Source organism: Elgaria multicarinata, chromosome 7 (assembly GCF_023053635.1).
Source record: "Elgaria multicarinata webbii isolate HBS135686 ecotype San Diego chromosome 7, rElgMul1.1.pri, whole genome shotgun sequence".
Taxonomy (NCBI): domain Eukaryota; kingdom Metazoa; phylum Chordata; class Lepidosauria; order Squamata; family Anguidae; genus Elgaria; species Elgaria multicarinata.
In genome coordinates, this window is record NC_086177.1 from 81366457 (window position 1) to 81386317 (window position 19861).

At 39.8% G+C, this 19861-nt stretch overlaps 1 protein-coding gene across 4 annotated transcripts in view; it reads left to right on the forward strand.

The window, feature by feature from the left end:
• The window catches only part of CPNE3 (copine 3), a 30289-nt gene that overhangs the window by 1422 nt on the left and 9006 nt on the right, over positions 1-19861 (forward strand). For all 4 annotated transcript variants that reach the window (XM_063130912.1, XM_063130913.1, XM_063130911.1 and 1 more), the window contains exons 2-12: positions 4892-5031; positions 5891-6070; positions 7908-7982; positions 8645-8716; positions 10478-10561; positions 11840-11929; positions 15123-15221; positions 16793-16879; positions 18463-18522; positions 19223-19356; positions 19785-19839. In XM_063130912.1, the coding sequence (XP_062986982.1) occupies positions 4900-5031; positions 5891-6070; positions 7908-7982; positions 8645-8716; positions 10478-10561; positions 11840-11929; positions 15123-15221; positions 16793-16879; positions 18463-18522; positions 19223-19356; positions 19785-19839 (1068 nt within the window). In that variant the 5' untranslated portion in view covers positions 4892-4899. The remainder of the gene's footprint in view (positions 1-4891; positions 5032-5890; positions 6071-7907; positions 7983-8644; positions 8717-10477; positions 10562-11839; positions 11930-15122; positions 15222-16792; positions 16880-18462; positions 18523-19222; positions 19357-19784; positions 19840-19861) is intronic.

Sequence of the window (19861 nt, forward strand, 5' to 3'; positions counted from 1 at the left end):
TTAGCGTGTTGCCTGAACAAGGTCACAGTCTTCCTCAGAAGCCAGGGAACCAATCACTGATTCCCAGAGCATGGGCTTGAAGTGAAATGTATATATGTTACCATAATATGTGGCACTGTTTGTAGGTGAAGCACCATGTACACTTATGGTGCTATATAAATAACTAATAATAATAAGTGCCCTGCTAGATCAGCATAAAGATCCATTTAGTCAAGCATCCTTTTCCCCACAGCCAGGTGCTGTTGGAAACCCAACAAGCAAGGGCTTTTTCCTGCTGTTGAGCTCCAGCAACTGTTGTTCAGAGGTATACTTCCTTTGAACCCAGAGGTTCCAAATAGTTAGCATGACTAATAGATAGTGGCTGGGTTCAGACATAATGCAATACCATACTAGCCGTAGTTAAAAAGCCACATTATTGCTTGAGCTTTCAGACCTCCCAGCTATGCCCAAGATCTGGAACTCCCTGCCCCAAGAGGCTTATCAGATTTTTTTCTAATTGGCCTTTGGCCAAGGACTTCCTTGTTCTTGTAAGCGTTTAGCCTGCTAGATTGATTATTTCTCTGCCTTGCAATATTGTTGTTATTTTATAGTTTTACGTTTTCACTGGCTGCTGGTATGTATTTTGCTTAATTAACCTTTATGATTAATTGTTAGCTGCCTTAGGCATTAAATATGGAAAGGTAGGATAATTTTTAATATAATAACTCTGGACAGCACTAGCAGTATATCAAGCTATCTCCACGGTCCTTTGGGGTTTTTTGACAGATAGTAGCTATTTCTTGACACAGCAATGTGGTTTGTCTGTGAATTCACCATAATAAACACAAACTGATTTCAAACTGTGGTCTCAGATAGTGGTAGTTTGGTTCCAAATAAAGTTTGGGTTATGGACAGGCTCAGGTTTAGATATTAAAAGAAGTCATGATTTCATGGTATATCTAATTCCAGCCTTATTTTCCGTGATTTATTTATTTATTTATATATATATATTTATTACATTTCTATACCGCCCAATAGCTGGAGCTCTCTGGGCGGTTCACAGCTCTCTGGGCGGTGATGAATCTGTCTAATCTCCTTTCCTTCATGAACATGATAAATGATGTAGGGGAGCATGGCTTGTATAGAGGTTGTAGTAGAAGTGTTTTTTGGGAAACCTACAGACTGTTTCCATCAGGTCTGTTACTGAGCATTTCTGGGACCTAACTGTACTCAAAGGAGTTTCTATCTGGCTCAGCATGGGATTTCTTAGGTTCATGTTTTGACTAATTATGAAATAGTAGTGGAACAATAGGACTCCTAAATTGGGATGCCATCAATTAACTGGTGTCCAAGTAGTGCTTCAGATGTCAAGGCCCATTTGACTTGGGAATAATTCTGGAGTGGGTCTGCAAAAAATACAAATGCATATAGGTCTTGTAAACTTGATTATCAGGTTTCCTAAAACCAAAATTATAGGGCTATTAGCAGAAGCAGTGTAAGTGATTTAAGTTCCAGCTTCAGTATATAAGAAAAGGGATCTGAGGTAACAAGCTGTTAATTTAAATGCTTGAAAAAAATCTCAACGAAAGATAACTCTAATTGAAAGTTCATCTTTGATATAAAATGTCATTTTCTGTGATATTTCTCTTTCACATTGTTGTGAAAAGAAAATAAGCCATATCAGGTTTGCCTTCAATGAACATTTTGGATATTTTCCAAGCTTTTGCATAAGTGGTGCTATTTTTTCTGTACTTTGCTTGAGGCCATGATTAACTTGAAACTTGCTGTAACAAAGTGGGCATATTGACATTTTTCTAATGAGTGGGGAACAACAAAGAATCTTGTGGCACCTTCATGAGTAAAGAAGTTATTGTGTCATGGACTAGAGCTAGTTCATCATAGGAGTCAATAGAAGTTTGTCTCACTTTTAATTCAGTCTTTCGTCATGTCTAAAAGAGGTTGTAGACATGCTGTAGTGTGGCTCATTATTAAGTCTGAGAATCTCTGAAAAGACAAGACTGTTTAAAGTCCCTTCACCCCCACCTGTGTGTGTTTATATACACTTTGAACTCAGGATAACACTTCATACCACTGAGGAAATGGAGTATAGTCCACAATTGCTTATGCCGTAATACATTTGTTAGACTTTAACATGCTACAAGACACTATTGTTTTCACTTCAGAGCGAGCCTTCTGGCCTACACTCAGAAGTGTGGTTTATAGCATTGCTTTTCTGTAGCACTGCTATTTATCAAAATAACAATGAGGTATTTAACTTTACATATCTGAAAAGTAAGTCTAAAATCCACAATCAGGCAACGTTCATTAGAACCAACCCAAATGTCACAAAATAGGTAGAAAGCTTTCCAGTTCTTAAGAACTCTTCATCAGGCTTCATGTTAAACAAAGCAGGGGAGAGGGAATTGGCTGTATGTTTAAGCCATGGTGTCAGCAGCATTTGTTCACAGACCTAAGATGAGAGTGAATATCAGACTTGAGTAGACTACGCTTTGCAAAGTGCTATGGAGGTTTCAAGTTGCCCTGCCCCTCACACTGCTAGGATAAAGAAACGTAATAATTTTTCTATTTTTCAGAATATAAAAACCACATATTAATCACATATTAATGTTTCTGTCCTTATATGAGAACACAGGTTCCTTGGCAGACAGAAAGTAGAAGAAAAGAGAAACTAAGCAGTTTTTTAAAATGTTAATAAAGGTGGACATTATTTTTAGGTGTTTTGCTATGTAAAAAGTCAATACAACCCAATTGGGTATCATTGCCTAGTATTTGGAGGGCATATACTATTATTATTATTATTATTATTATTATTATTATTATTATTATTATTATTTATATAGCACCATCAATGTACATGGTGCTGTACAGAGTAAAACAGTAAATAGCAAGACCCTGCCGCATAGGCTTACATTCTAATAAAATCATAGTAAAGCAATAAGGAGGGGAAGAGAATGCAAACAGGCACTGGGTAGGGTAAACAGGCACAGGGTAGAGTAAAACTAACAGTATAGAGTCCAAACAACATCAGGTTTTAAAAGCTTTAGGAAAAAGAAAAGTTTTTAGCTGAGCTTTAAAAGCTGCGATTGAACTTGTGGATCTCAGATGTGCTCGGGGGTCGCATAACTAGAGATGACCTTTTCTTCTGTCACCCCTGGATTATGGAATGGCCTGCCGGAGGAGATTTGTAATATTAACTTTCTCTGTAATTTTAAGGCAGCTTTGAAGACTAGCCTTTTCCGGCAGGCCTACCCAGATTAATGTAAAATCAAGAATTTTTAAGATGTGTTGATTCCTGTACTAATGTTGTTCCCCGCCTCGATCAAAAAGGGAGAGGTGGGTAAGAAATAAATTATTATTATTATTATTTAGCCCTCAAAATGTAGCCCATGTGACTAATGGATTTGGGCTGCAATCTATACAATAAGTCCCATTGAAGTTAGTGGGATATACTTTTGAGTAGACATGCATAGGATTGCTCTATTGTGGCATAAACTTCCATAATTGTTATCTTCAGCTGGCAGGTATATACAGCAGATAAGTTCAGCCTGTTAAGCAAGTTAACAGTGCAACTTTGTTTTGTAAATATTTGAAAATTTATTTTGTAAATATTTGACTTCCTGTAAGAAAACTAATTACATTTTCTTCACTAATTTCATTTTCTGTCATATACTTATCCAAGATAGGTTGCCCAATCCAGCTAGAGTTTCCTTAGCTGGATTGGAAGCTGTGTGTGCAACTAGGTGCCATGGGTTTGATTGCTCTTATCCAGCAGCCAGGACTTTGTGTTGAGAGCTTTTCCTTAAAAGCTCAAATTTCAGCTTTTTGCTGTTTGAGAGTGAGGTCTGGATGCATTTTTTTCTACTTTGCTTTCTCACCAAACAAACTGATTGGGATTTTAGCTTTTACAAAAAGAGTTCCTATGTACGTCCCCAGAAGTTTTGCATATGCTCGATCAGTCAGGTGTGTATCTATACAGTCCTTTTGCTGGCAATTTCAGCTCCTTAACTGTTCTTGATACATAACACTAAAGTAGCTCAGCCAGTGGATAAGGATAATCAGTTAAATAGAGTGAATTCAGAGTTCTTGTAGCAATAGGAAAAATGAAAAGGCTGTTAACTGTTTATCCTTACATTTTCTCCTTGCAAATTGCTATGAATTTTTGTTTTAGAATTCACCATGCACACGTTGTGTGGCTTAATTTTTTCACTTCCTTCTTACCTTTACAATCATGCTTGGTGCAATAGCAGCTTGTCCAGAGCCAATTTTTATTTCATCAGGCTTTCTAGTTAACAAATAAATTATGAATTTGAGTGAAGTTCTTTTCAGTTCCCCTGGAGCCGTCTGTTTTGTATGTCTTAGCGAAGTGGGGAGCTTCCTCTAATCAGAATATTGGCGACCCCAATTTCTCAGTGGAGAAAAGTCTTGCCTGCTTTCACACTGTCCAAGTCTTTAGAGTGGTGGCAGCACTCTGGAGTTATCTGTAGAAATTTATGTATGTGGTATCTTTCGAGTGGTTGATAGGTGTTAGAGAAAAAGGCACATTTTTCTGCTTTGTGGAATATTTCACTATTTTGAGAAGAATTAAAATGTGCAGGGACAGATCTTTTTAGTGAGTAGAGAAAACTATGTCAGTAACTATTAAATGAGATCAGTAGATCCCAAAGATTCCAGATAGCATTTAGAATTTCAAACATATATTGCCATATCCATACTATACCACCTTTATGATTAATCAGAGAGCTGTTGGGCCACATTCTATATTTTCTTCAGTGGGTGTAAGCATGCTTACATCTGTTGGATTGTGATCTTGCATCGTTGCAATTAGAGTCTAGGTTCTCCCCCCCCCCCCCCCGAAACATTAACTTTTCTTGGTTGCTTTCTTTTCATCCAGTGTAGTAAATGGCGGCACAGTGTGTCACGAAGGTAGAGCTGACCATCTCTTGTAGCAATCTCCTGGATAAAGATGTTGGATCCAAGTCGGACCCACTGTGTGTTCTGCTTCAGCACACAAGTGGACAGCAGTGGTATGAGGTACAGTATGATGATGCTTCTGATACTTAATACATTCTATTTGTTGGTTAGTCATGTTCCTAAATTTAATTCTGTTTATTAGGAAACACCGAGTAGTATTGAGTATTGGTGCTAGTTAGAGTAGACCCAATGAAATGAGTGGAACTTAAGCTAGTTTTGTCAAACTTAAATCTCATTTACAATCCACTTAAGTGATTCTTCCTTCAGCTTTGCCTTCCAGGTGCTTTTCCTTAGATTGTATTTTGTGTTCAAGTTAAGAAATTTAGGCTGCATTCTTATACCCTCTTACTTGGGAGTAAGCCCCAAAGAAGTCAGTGAAACCTTATGAGTAGACATGTATAAGCTTGTGTGGTAAATATTTTAAATGTGCCTGAAAACTATTTTTAGTAGCACGGCAATATAAACATAAATACCATCTCAGTCCAAACCATGTTTACTGGGAAGTAAGCTCCACTGAAATAAATAGAATTTATAGGTGGGCTTACAACAGTTGCTGAAGTCTAAAATTATTGTTTATTCTACTTAAATCCCATTGGATTTCCAATAGGCACTATTTGATTAGCATATGGAGCAAAATAGACCCCCCCGATAGCATCCCATAATTTTGGTGGGTATTAACTTTATTAAAATATGCCTAGCAATATATTTTATTAATCCTTTGCAGGTGTACTCATAACTTCCATTGAATTTAACGGGGCTTACTTCTACATAAATGTGTATGACATAGCACTATTTTCCTTTCTCTGAGTTGTGAGGGCAGGGGCAGTGTCTTAAGAGGCTTGAATACCTTTTAAAACAGGATGTGAGAAATATCCTTTATTTCTTTTGAACTATAATGAGTCTCTTTGCCTTATTGCAGGTTGATCGCACAGAAAGAATAAAAAACTGTTTGAGCCCCAAATTTTCAAAGAGATTTCTAATTGATTACTACTTTGAGCTAGTTCAGAAGCTCAAATTTGGAATTTTTGACATTGACAATAAAACAGTTGATCTGGGTGATGACGACTTCTTAGGCGAATTTGAATGCACACTTGGGCAGGTAGGTACAAATAGTTCCTGGATGTTCTTTGTCAACTTCAGAGAGTTGTGGTGGTTGCAGGAAGACACTCAAGTGGGAGAAATCTAGTGCTCATTTTGTAAGTTCTGCTTTTCAGTAGAATCAAATTATTAACTATCTACTTTATAAACAGTTTATTTAGCAGTTGAGGTAGCGTTATTGTTTGAATACCTACTTGCTATAGTTTAGAATCACTTGTTGTCTCCTTTGTGTGGATAAGTCTTTAAACATGACATTAAATTATTTTAAACTGTTTCTAAAATATCAAAACAAATCTGGAGAAATGACAGCCAGAAGGCTGGATAGGTTAAAAGCCCAGAGTGAACCACCACCCAGGGTGCTTTGCTTATTGGACATTATAGAAGTGAAATGAAATAAATGAAACCCCCAAACAAATAGCTGTGCAAAAGGCAATAAGACTCCTTTGCTATTAGCCTGTTCAACATATTTATCCAGTTGATTGTGGAAATATTAAGGGAAATTATATAGGATTAATTGTTTTCATAGACTCGTAGAATAGCAGAGTTGGAAGGGGCCTACAACCCCTGTTCAATGCAGGAATCCACCCCCTAAAGCATCCCTGACAGATGGTTGTCCAGCTGCCTCTTGAATGCCTCTAGTGTGGGAGAGCCCACAACCTCCCTAGGTAGCGGATTCCACTGTCGCACTGCTCTAACAGTCAGGAAGTTTTTCCTGTATGTATTATATTTCTATGCCATCCAATAGCTGGAGTGCTCTGGGCAGTTCACAACAATTAAAACCATAAAATGCAACATGGTAAAAATACAATCTAAGAGTTTAGAACTACAAGATAAAGCAAAAATAAAAAACCAAATAAAACTTAACGGCAGTGCAAAGATTTAAAATACAGTGACAGATTTAAAACAACAGAATCTGAAAGACTAAAATGCCTGGGAAAATAAGAAGGTCTTTACCTGGTGCAACATAGAAAAGATCACAACATACGGTCCAGGTCAACCTCTCTGGGAAGTTCATTCCACCACAGAGAAGGCTCTGTTCCTAGTAGCCATCTGCTTCACTTCCTTTGTCAGGGGCTCCCAGCAAAGGACCACCAAAGATGATTGTAGGGTCTGGGCAATTATATATGGGAGGAGATGGGTTTTTAGGTAACTTGGCCCCAAGCCAATTTGGGCTTTGATTGTTAATATCATCACTGGAAATGGCAGCCAGTGTGGATGGAAAAGAACTGGCATAATACGATCACATTGGCCAGTCCCTACAAACAATCTCACTGCCCTATTTTGGGCAGAAGTTTCTGGACCTGAAGCCCAATTGAAATGTGTCTATGATTGGAGCACTGAAGCTGGCTCATGAGGGAAAGGGTGTGGATGGAGCGCATGGGCCTGATAGTTGTTCTATCAGTTGTTCTCCCTCCTTGATGGGCTTTCGGAAGCAGGCTAAAACTTTTTTGTTCAAGCAGGCCTTTGGAGAATAATCCAGCCCTCCATCTATGTTAATGTCTTATAATTTTGTTGTGTATTTTTTTAATTGTTTATAGTTTTGTTTCCCTCCCCCCCCCCCATGTATATTTTAAACTTTGTAAGGCCGCCTTGAGGCCCAGCATTGGGCAAAAGGCAGGATACAAATAAATAAAAATAATAATAATTGTTCTTGGCTTAATAAAGTACGGTGTATTGCTGAGATCATTGCATTTGAACTGGCACGTTCAGTTACTGTAGTTTTTTTCATTCAGCCTCCAGTAGCTTTGAATAAGTGACCATTTACAAATACTGTAGATTACAATAGTTCTTCATATATAATTTTTCTGGGTTTTGTTTTGTTTTTTACATTTTAACAGATTGTTTCTAGCAAGACACTTACCAGGCCGCTAGTGTTGAAAAATGGCAGACCTGCAGGAAAAGGAAAAATTACGGTATGAAAGCATAGCTCTGTTTCCTCCTCCTAGTAGTTATTCTAGGCAAAGATTTTGATTCTTGATTATTTTTTTCATATATGGTAATAGCGAGGACATTATGGGTACAATCAAGTGTGCTGAAATTCTGCGGAAACAAATGGGGATGCTATTCTATCCACTCCTTCCTGTAAGGAAATCATTCAACATTGTGACTTAATGTTGAGTAAGCATGCATAGGATTTGCTTCGTAAAGTGTTTTGATTTATTCAAGGCCCATTTATTGATTAACTTTCTCTTACATTCCTACATTTTTCACTTTTTTGTGTGTTCCCTTTTTTTGGGGGGGGGGAAGTGAAACTGTAGCCTCGATCCTTGTGTTTTCCAAATGGCAGCCCTAAGTGTCTAAACAACAGCTGCAACTGCTATGTGGCAAACTGTTTGGAAACCGAGAAGAATTTTTGAAAGCACTTTGATATGGCAGCATGGGTTTGCCCTTCAGAAGAAAAAGGTCTTTCATGAATATGAAAATCATGAATATGTTCTTATTGATCCTGGAATAACAAATTTACTTCCCACAAAATCCTGTATAATTTCATCCTACATCCAGTAAAGAAATCATGGTTATATTTCATTGGAAGGCAATATCTTATCATGGTGAATATTTGTCTATTTTTAACCAGATTACTGCTGAAGAAATAAAGGATAACCGAGTGGTCATATTTGAAGTTGAAGCAAGGAAGCTGGACAATAAGGTACTTTAAGGCCAGAAGCATATGCACACCTATCTAAGAGTAAATTCCATTGAATCAATGAGATTGACTTCTGAGTAGATATACATAGGATTGTGCTGTAAGTGTGTCTTCATTGAATAATAGTAAGATCAGTCAACTTAACTCATAGGGCTTGTATCCAGTGCTGTCTGTCCATCAGCAGAACAGAAACTGCTGGCAGAATGGATTTTTCCTTCCCATGCTACTCCTTGGGTGAGCCTTTGGAGCAGATTTGGAGGGCACACAGGAGGGGTGCATGGGAGGTCCCATTGCACAAGCAGAAACCCAGTTGATTGTGTGACATTAGATGTAGCACTAGGTCCACCAAACACTTAAAAGGAATAACTTTAAGTTTGACATTGGGCGTTTGAGAAGTGCGTGGACATTTCTGAGATGTCTTTTGTGCATCTTTTGTATAGAACATAGTGCTATTGCAGTGATATAAGAGTGACGTTAAGTGTTGGTTTGTATATTGAAAGCATTAGCTCAGTGCTCCCCCACCCCCATCTTCTAAGTGATTCACTTTAACTCATTTAGGGTGCAATCCTGTGCATGTTTAGCAAGAAAAAAGTCCTACAACTCCCAGCATTCCCCAACCAGCATGCTAAATATGCATAGAATTGCACCCTGAAAAAGTTGATTTTGTATAAGCAGAATTAAAATAGAATGTGTGGGAGGAGGACAATGAGGAAGCATGCAAGCACTGGACTCATTCATGTATTGCCAAATCATGGTTCACCAATGCATATGAACTGACCCAAAGAAATGAGTTAATTTTTTAAAATCTGAATTTAATCATATGTACAAATATTTCAATAACAGAAAATCAGACCAGGGAAACAATGAATACAGGCAAACATTATCTCTATTTTTTCTCCAAAACATGACAGAGACTCCATTTTTGTACGAGGTGATATGCCAGGTGCCATCCAAGGTCTGCATTTCTCCAAACCGCCTTCATAGTTTAAACACATGGATTTCTTATCCATCTGTCCATATCTATTTTTCTCTGATGCCTTATTGCCTATCCTAAGGTTGGATGTATTCTGGTTTAATGAAATAAGTTTATTAATTTCCATTTATGCTATATACTGAGGCAGGAGGTCTAATGTTGATATCTCTGGCTTGGACTAATGTTTTTCACTTCAGTGAAGTTATAAAAACCGAGATAATACTCTCAGTTGTTTTGGGGAAGAATCACTTCTGTTTTACATTGTCTCACTGATCTTTAAAGAAACATCTTGGTATTTAAGCTGGCTTAAAGTCCTGTTGAACTTGTTGACTTTTGGTAGTAAGCAAGCAAAATCAAACCATGCATATTTAAGCTGTGCATTCCATTGTTCCCATATCAAGAAAATAATTCACAGTTCTAATACTTGTGTCATGAATGTGGTTGGTATATGAAAGCTGTGGTCAGTACAGTATGGTGTGTGTGTCTGTCTCTTCGTCTCTCTGCCCTAGCATGCTTATATTTCCTGGCTAGTATTAACTGATGGTTCCACTACTCTCTCTTTTGCCAGTTTTTTTTAAGACCCAACTCTTCCAAAATACACTGTTATTGTTCAGAATGGAGCCGCATGAGTTATATGCAGTGCTGCTAGAAAAGGGGGACAGGGATCAAGCAGACTACAGCTGGGATAAAAGGGTGTGTTTGCTTTGAAGAGGAAGTTCTATAAAGTAATGCTTACAGAAAGCTGTCCCCTTAAGATAATTCTGAAATAATAGCCTGTTTTTTAATTTCAGGATTTTTTTGGGAAATCCGATCCTTACTTGGAGTTTCACAAGCAGACCTCTGAAGGAAACTGGCTGATGGTGCACAGAACAGAAGTGAGGATCTTACTCTTTTATGGGTTGGGCTTATTTGGTTTGCAACCTATTTAAGTATCTTTAATTCTGATTCTTAGAAGATTTATTTATTTATTTATTACATTTCTATACCACCTAATAGCCGAAGCTCTCTGGGCAGTTCACAAAAATTTAAAACATTCAAAGTATAAAACAACAGTATAAAACCATAATATAAAATACAATATAAAAGCTCAACCAGATAAAAACAGCAGCAATGCAAAATTACAAATTTAAAACACCAAGTTAAAATTTATTTATAGACTGTTAAAATGCTGGGAGAATAAAAAGGTCTTCACCTGGCGTCTAAAAGCATATAATGTAGGTGCGAAGCGAACCTCCTTAGGGAGCTCATTCCACAGCCGGGGTGCCACAGCAGAGAAGGCCCTCCTCCTGGTAGCCACCTGCCTCACTTCCTTTGGCAGGGGCTTGCGGAGAAGGACCCCTGCGGATGACCTTATGGTCCGGGCAGATACATACGGGAGGAGGCGTTCCTTCAGATAGCCTGGCCCCAAGCCGTTTAGGGCTTTAAATGTTAATACCAGCACTTTGAATCGGGCCCGGACCTGGACTGGCAGCCAATGAAACTGGAAAAGGACTGGCGTGATGTGGTCTCGTCGGCCGGTCCCTGTTAGTAACTGTGCTGCCCAGTTTTGTACCAGTTGAAGTTTCTGGACTGTGTTTTCAAAGGCAGCCCCACGTATAACGCATTGCAGTAATCCAAACGAGAGGTTATCAAAGCATGGATAACTGTAGCTAGGCTATCTCTGTCCATATAAGGCCACAGTTGGTATATCAGTCTAAGCTGATAAAAGGTGCTCTTTGCCACTGAGTTCACCTGTGCCTCAAGTGACAGTTCTGGATCCAAGAGCACCCCCAAACTACTGACCCAATCCTTTAGGGAGAGTGCAACCCTATCCAGGACAGGGCAAACATCACCTCACCGGACAGATGAACCACCCGCTAACAGTACCTCCGTCTTGTCTGGATTGAGTCTCAGTTTATTAGCCCTCATCCAGTCCATTACCGTGCCCAGGCACTGGTTGAGATATACCATTCAAATTTAAAAGGATAGCTCTTTCAGAAATAAATAAATTATAAGCTGCTGGAATAAAGGCACACAATAATAGATTTGTAATGCTTCTGGATAAGATTAGTAAGACTTGTCTGAATTACTGAACAGCAGAAGTTAACAAAGTTGGTTAATGTAAATAAACAAATCCTCATGATATTTCTAAAAAATATTTTGTCCTTGTTTAGGTTATTAAAAATAACTTGAATCCTGTCTGGAGACCATTTAAGATCTCTCTCAACTCTTTGTGTTATGGAGATATGGACAAAACAATCAAGGTAATGTATAAAGGATGTGGAGGTAGTATCTCCATTTACTACTTGAAAGTAGATTATTACTTATTTGTTTAATAGTAATATATACCATTTAATATAATATATAATATAATAGTAATATATACCACTTAATCTTTAGGTGCTTCACATATAAATATTAAAAATCAAATTTAAAATACACTGTTAAAAATAATTCCAACTACAGTAGCAGTGCAAAACAGTACAAATAACGGTAACATAGAGCAGCATATGATTAATTGCAATTAATTACAATCCAGTGAAAGCCTGGGTAAACATGTGCATTTTCAGGAAATGTTTGGAACGTACCACATTTTTGGCCTGCACAAGGGAGGGTTTTCTAGAGGATACAACTAACATAAATTCAGTGTCAGATGACAAAGATGTATCCAAGAGCACCCCCAAACTATATATGTGCGCCATCAGATAGAGTGCAACCCCATCCAGAACAGGCAAATAGCCCATTGCCCAGACCTAGGAACTGTCTACCCACGGGGTGTTGCCAGGATTCAGGTTCACCCTTTTGAGTTATTTAATACTGATAATATTTAAATTTTGAAAATATACAAATTGCAAACTACCGTTTGCTCTTGAATAGAATTTGAAATATATGATCCTATTCTGAAAATGTAGGGATTTGTTAATATGGCAGCTGTGCTAGGTGCTGTGCCTTAATATCACGAGCATGTGCTTGAGCTGATATATGGACTGGCCATGTCAACTGTCTTATTTCCTTTTCAATGATATGTATGTAACTTAGCTTACGTAAAACAACTTTTTATAAGGAACAACTATCCTATTGAAGCAGATGTCTGCAGGATGGGTCTTGTGCCTGTTAAATCAATTGTGTCTGTCTAGGCTTTGTTGAAGTATTCTTAAAGCTGTTTCTCTCTCTCTCAGCGTTCATAGCTCCATTAAATCAGTTCTAGCCTCTAACTCAGTCACCTATTCTAACTGAGTCACCTAATATCCTTTAAGACAAGGGTGCAGAATCATTTTCTGCTGGGGTGGACATGTTCCCCACCCACCCCATGAGGCCCTCTGCAGGCTGACTGACCAGTAGCAGTGGCCATGCCCACTGATGTCATCCAGCCATGCCCATTTTAGTTTTCCACCATGCCAAGAGAGGCACAGAGAAAGGGACCCTGTTGGCACACAGGATCTTTGCACCAGCAGCGACTCACACCACCTGCATCAACGCTGCCTCCTCCAATTTAATATCAGAGATGAGAGCATGGGTTCCCTCCGGGTGTATACCTCTAGAGGGTGAGGCGGAGGACATACTCTGCCCACTGGAGAACCTCAGGGACTCCAGTGGGCTGGATTGGGGAGCCCAGCAGTTTGGAGGTTCTACATTTTTGCTTTAAGCTTCAGTTTGCCCTGTCCTTTTTGCTTTAATGTGAGAACCTATTCCTATCTATCATGTTTCTTCTTTAACCCAACCTTGTATTTATGCCTGGGAGCCATAAGAGACAAGGAATTGCATGCAGGCAAGTGAGCAGGCTGTGGAGGGGGGCAGGAGGGTTCCTCTGCATCCCATATAGAAATGCAGTAGGAAGGATGGAAGTCTCTGGTCCTGCTCTGCCAGCCCTCGGCAGGCCACTGCAATTTCTTTGCCTAATAACTTTTATGGGCTTATTTAACCAACACCAACTGAATTCGCTCCCCAGAATCTTTTCTCCCCTTTGACTCACACTATAGTGCTGCCAACTGCGGCGTTGTGCTCTCAATAAATAAATAAACAAATAAATATCCTGGAAATGCAGCAATAAATTGCAAACGTCAAACCATCTGTCCAGAAAACGCATTTTCATAGCCATTTGCTACCCCACCTGCTCCCTCACATCTTGATGTCCTTGAATTCAGGGAAGAAGTATTTCCCTGCATGAGACAAAATTCTGTCTTCTGATAAATTGTTTAACTTAATTCTCGCCTCAGTTTGATTAAAACCAAACTCCATGAATATCTTGGCCTGAGCCATGTTGCCTAAAAATCTAGCCATGTTACATCCTCCTGTGAAAATGGAAAAGGTGAAAAGGGGCCTTGCTACTTTCTGGAAAGCAGTTTGAACTAAAACTATTTTGCTGTAATGAAGGGGGGTGTAATTATGTAATTATGACTTATTAAAACAATGCTTTAATACTTTGTGTACATGGTGTCTTATGTAGCTGGCTATTTCATTGTAGTAAGTAAAATTATTTTCTATCTCTACCTGACTCAAATGCCTTTTCGTGTGTTAAAATGACTTCGTATTCAGTCATAATACACAAGCAACTTTTTTTTGATATCTCATTACATTATTTCTGAAGTGTGTGTGTGTGTGTGTGTTGAAGTGAGTCATTGAAGGCTTCTTCTATTGAAAGCAGGCATGCATTCAACTTATTGTGGGTGGGAAACATGAATAACCTGTATCTCGTAAACATAGGAGGAAGTCTGAGAAAACAAGATCAAATCACTGTTCTTACTTTGGTTAAAGAGCTTTGGTTAATTTCTTAATAAGCTGATAGATAATTAAAGTAACTGTTACGCAAAATTTAGAAATGTTCTGAAGTATTTGTCCTCCTTCCCTGCTTCCAAATTCAGCTTCACTCTAATGCTATGTGCTTTCATTACATGAAAATCTGTTTCCACAAATTCTCTCTGGCTATAGTAGTGGCTGCATGTTTGCATTGGTGAAGGGTGCATGTGCATGCATGTGAATTATGTTAAGAAAACACTCTTAGAATGCAATCCTAGACCCACTTAACTGGGAATAAGCCTCATTAAAATAAATGGGACTTACTTCTGAGTAGACATGTGTAGGATTGTACTGTTAATGTACTGGAATAGGGTTGGCAATGGACCCAAGGAGCATCAGACGGTAACAAAGCTAAGCTTGATCGCAAACAACTGGAATTTCTTTAAAACCGATCTTTTAAAGTAAATGTGGCAATGCATTGAATATGCTAAGTGGCATGTGAAGTTAGAGCCATAACAAGAAGATTGCACATGCTCTGTATTTTCAGTGGACACCCTTACTTGAAATCACAGTGTTGACTCTGTAGACCCTGTTGATTCATTTTAGTCTTGTCTTCCTAATAAGCATCTTGTGGCTGATATTCAGGAGTGGCCAAGGCCTGCAACGTTGGACTTCTTATCCTTTTATCTTCTTGGATAAAACGAAATACTTCATTTTTAGGTTGAGTGCTACGATTATGACAGTGATGGGTCACATGATCTCATAGGGATCTTTCAAACCACAATGTCAAACCTGAAGGAAGCATCTCGGCACTCGCCAGTAAGTCTATATACCTTTCCTCACGTTCATTGAAATGATGCATCTGTTCAGGGTTTTATAGCGGCTGTACTTCTAGGAACTGGTGTAGTGTTTGTGGGCAGTCATGCAAGATGAAAGCCAGGCATGGTTGGTTCAAACCTCTGCTTAACCATGGACTACCAAGTAGCCTTGAGCAAGCTGCTATGTTCCAACCCTCGCTCCCATCTGCAATTCGGGGAGAATCCTGATCCTACCTTTACTGGGCTATTTTAGAAGTTGCTGAGATAACATGAAATGTTTGGGGCATTTGGGGAATGTACTGTACAAAACAATTAAGATTAATATAGTATCTAAAGTGCAAGTGAAGTTAGTGAGCACTGTTTTATGTTATAGCACACATTTCCCTCTCCTATGCACCCCCCTCCAGGTCTTCTCTCGAGGGTTGGGGAACCCTCGAGAACTGGTCTGGCAGATGGGGGTGTGCAGAGGGGAGGAGAGCAAGCTGCTTGCAGACATAGCTCTTTAACTTTAAAAGAGGGGTGGGCAGCTTGCAGGTGTCTGGGGGACAGTTCAATCCCCCAGGAACCCACCAGGGGCCACCCCTGTTCCTGCTGCCCTTTCTTCACTTTTTGCTGCTGAGCCACCAAATTTGATAGTGAGGATACAGGAGATATGAACTAGTTTTCCTATGCCAACTCTTCTTGCAGACACCCTCCCTGGGTTCAGTGCTTCACATTATGTGCGAGGTGAACCTTGGTCTAGTGTGTTCTCCACTGGCATAGGTGTGAAGAGAAAGCTTTCATTTCAGCTAACTACGGTTTGTACGAACCCAGATAAACTGTGGCTAGTCTTATATGTGGTTTACAGAAACCAGAGAGGATCAGAAATCATGGTTTGAAGTCGGCTTGTTTCCAAAACATAGTTAAGGCTAACCACAGTCTGTCTGTATCTGGACATAGCAGCAAACTGCAGTTGAAAACAGGATCATGCTGAGGGGGAGAGGGGAGCTCACAAGTGCAATGCTTGTTTGGTTGAAATGAATTCTTTGTAACTTCAGAGTATTTATACTAGGCTCAGTAAAATAATTGCCATCATACCTAACTTGTATTTTGTTCCCTCAAGGTTGGTAGCAATTAGGGCACTCAATTCTGGACTATTGCTTTCAAATAATAGTACAAGTCTCACAACCCTTCTCATCTGTGGGAGGGTGGAAATACAATTAGTAGTAGTCATTCTAAATAAAGACATAACAATCAGTGAATACAAAACATTCTGCAGATTTACTTCTTTTTCTCCCCCAACTCTTCCCATGCAAGTAGTTTACTGTGAGCTGGAAACTGGTGGCGAACAGCAGCAGTGCCTTCCGTGACCAATGAGACACAAATCAGAGCCCCCCCTTGCCCATGGAAGTGGCTATTGCTGAACTACTTCCGTTTCCTGCTCCAAGCAGACCAAAGACAGAAGTCACGGAAGGTAACATGTGAGATTGCCCCAGGCTTCCTCCAGTTCAGCAAAGGTCTAACTAAGCATCCTTAGGATCACAGCTTAAATGTGTGCCATGTTTGCTCTGCTGCTCTGTTGTGTTTTTGTAGGTTGAATTCGAATGCATCAATGAAAAGAAGAGGCAAAAGAAGAAAAGCTACAAAAACTCCGGCATCGTGAGCGTTAAGCACTGTGAGGTGAGCATCCTCAAACATTGCATTCTTGTTCAGGCATTCATTTTACAGCAGTAGTAAACTTACATCATCCCAATAGACAAGAACATTCAACGTGTGGAAGTTACAAGCTGCTGTCCTGGGGAAAATATCCAGCGGTGTCATTCTTCTAGCACATAAACCCTGTTTTCATCCTTTCCTAACTTTCAAATATGATACTTTGATTCCATTTCCACAAACTGTTCCAAAAACTCAAGAGGCTAGATGTTGCTTGTGCTACGTGTTCTACTAGAAGTTGCACTAGCACTAGCGGAATAATGGCTCTTCTCTGCCCCAGAGATTCTATCCCCTGATCTCAGCAGCGAGGGAGGAAAGGTTTAAACTGCCCCATCGCTGCATGCGGAGATGTGGTTGGGTGGAGGAGTGTGGGTGTGTGCTCGTGAATATATTTGTGTGCACCTGTATGCACATGTCCTGTCCCACCACCCAGCACTGGAGGCAACTCTTGGGGCCAAAAAGGTTGCCCACTCCTGCCATAGAACATAACAAAGCTGGATTTCTTTTTCACCCTCTGCCCCACTTCACTGCTCTTGGAACACACCACAACAGACCATTGGGGGGGGGGGGACTGTCCATATCTTTCATATTCCTGTCTAGCCTTCCCTTCTCTGTTCAGTTAAGGAATGCGAGCTCTAAGTGTACTATGTCTATGATATACTGTGTGGAGAGGTGGGCAGGAATCTTCTGTCCTGTGTTGTTTCTGTATGCATGGTTGCTGCACCTGTACCGGACAGTATTGAGCCTCAATTGTTTGACTCAAATTTGTTTTTTTATTTGTTTTTAAAGTCTTGTCTTGTTTTTCTTTTTAAAGGCTCAGTTCAAACAACACTTTTCTCTATGCAGTGGGAAAACTCCACGCAACGCTTACGTTTTTAAGTGGTACTCACCACACGACATATCCTAACTCCACCACTGTGTGACTGTGGGCTACCATGGAGTTGAGTAAAAGGCAACACAGTGTTTGATTGACAGTTCCTCTGCCCTCTCTCCTTCCCCAGTCCTCCTGAGGGTATCCCATCAGCCATTGCTGCAAAAGTACCCCAATCTCAGTGCCTCTGCTAGAGCGGCACTCCCTCCTTTCAGCACTCTTGCCAGAGAACTCTGTAGCCGGTGGGAAAAGTCCACTCAGTGCAACAGGAAACTCCACGGAGCCCTGCACACAACACAGTGGTTGTGCAGGAGCTCTCCTCTGCACAGCGTGAATATTCAGCATGGAGTGTTTTCTAAAAAACATGGTGGGGTGGAGTTTTCCCTCCAGACAACACATTTCTCAATAGTGGTGTAAAAACTCCACCGTGGAATTCTAAAACCACCATTAAGGAACATGTCTGAACTGAGCCAAAGTCTACAGTTCTGGCACCATTGTGAATATCCCCCCATCCCTCCCAGCACACATACATTTGTCTATTCAAGTTGAAAAGCCTGCTTATAATGTAAAGGGCTCAGCATGACTGGGTGGTGGTGGTGGAATTGGGCTCTGGAAAAGTGCTTAGTAATTCGTTTGCCATCTGAAGTGCATCACTGAGCACTTGATATTTTTTCTGCAGGTTATCATTGAATGTACTTTCCTTGACTACATCATGGGAGGGTGCCAGCTGAATTTTACTGTAAGTAAGCTGTAGCTCACCTATTTTAACTGAAGAAAGAGGGTCATATCCACATGAGAACAACCAGTGCATGGGTCTGTCATAACCGAGCCAGGCAGTAGGTACAGAATAGTAAAGATCCTCACCAGCAATAGCCATTAACCAAACAGCTGGCCTGGAAGCCACCTAAGCACTAGCAGTAGAGAAAAGTATAGAGCAGGCATGGGGTGTGTCACCTCCTCTGTGTCCTATAGGAGTTTTGCAGTCAAGGAGGCTCTGTATTTTTAATCCTGATTTGTGTGGCAAGCGTTGCTCTGAGCAAAGTTGCTGGCAGCCCCCATCAAAGCCATAGTTGGAGTAAGATGTCAGTTTATGTTTGTATCCCGTCATCCAAGGAGCTCTGGGCAGCTTTAAGGGTCTTCTCCTTCCCCGTTTTGTCTTCACAATAACCCTGTAAGATCATCTAAGGGGGTTCTTCCAAGAAGAGACTTGCCCACGGAATTATTTTACATTTGATTTTAAATTGAGAAATCTGCCATATTCAGTAGGTGCTGTTTTTTGTTTTTAAAAGCATGTACTAAAAATAGGTTAATCACAGAGGAAAACTAACACTTCGTACTTCTCCCAGCCTTAAGTCCACTTAGTTTTACCTACTGACTTGTACTCACATTGCTAATGAGAGGCGACGTCCTTTTCACTCCAGTGATGTATTTCTTGACAGGTTGGCATTGACTTCACTGGCTCTAATGGAGATCCTCGCTCTCCAGACTCCCTCCATTACATCAGCCCTAACGGAGTGAATGAGTACCTAACTGCCATTTGGTCTGTGGGGATGGTCATCCAAGACTATGACGCGTAAGATTCTGTACTGGTTTTGTTCCTAATTAAAAACTTTCTTAAAATTACGAAAAATGGCATTCATAATTATGGCATGACGATATCTCAGAACTTGTGGAAAGTTTTAAAAACAGTTATTTATTTATTGCAATTTCCCTCTCATTCCCCTCACTCCCATCTTCATTTAAACCAGGAAGCTAGAGTTTGGAATGTGTCTAATTGTCATTAAGTAGTGTGGCTGTGCTAGAATGGAACATTTCTCATTGATGTAACTTCTTAATAAAAGGAAGTGCAAATAAATCCAGCTCAGTAATTTACTTCTGGTGTATAAAGAATTAATATGGCACTGGGGTAATTAACTGACAATGCATGAAGTTTGTGGAAGAGATCCTGCTCTGAATTTATTTATTACTGAACTTTTTGCTCTCTCTAAATTGCTGTTACAGAGATAAGTTGTTCCCAGCTTTTGGATTTGGAGCTCAGATCCCTCCCTCATGGCAGGTAAAGTATATTCCTTCAGAAG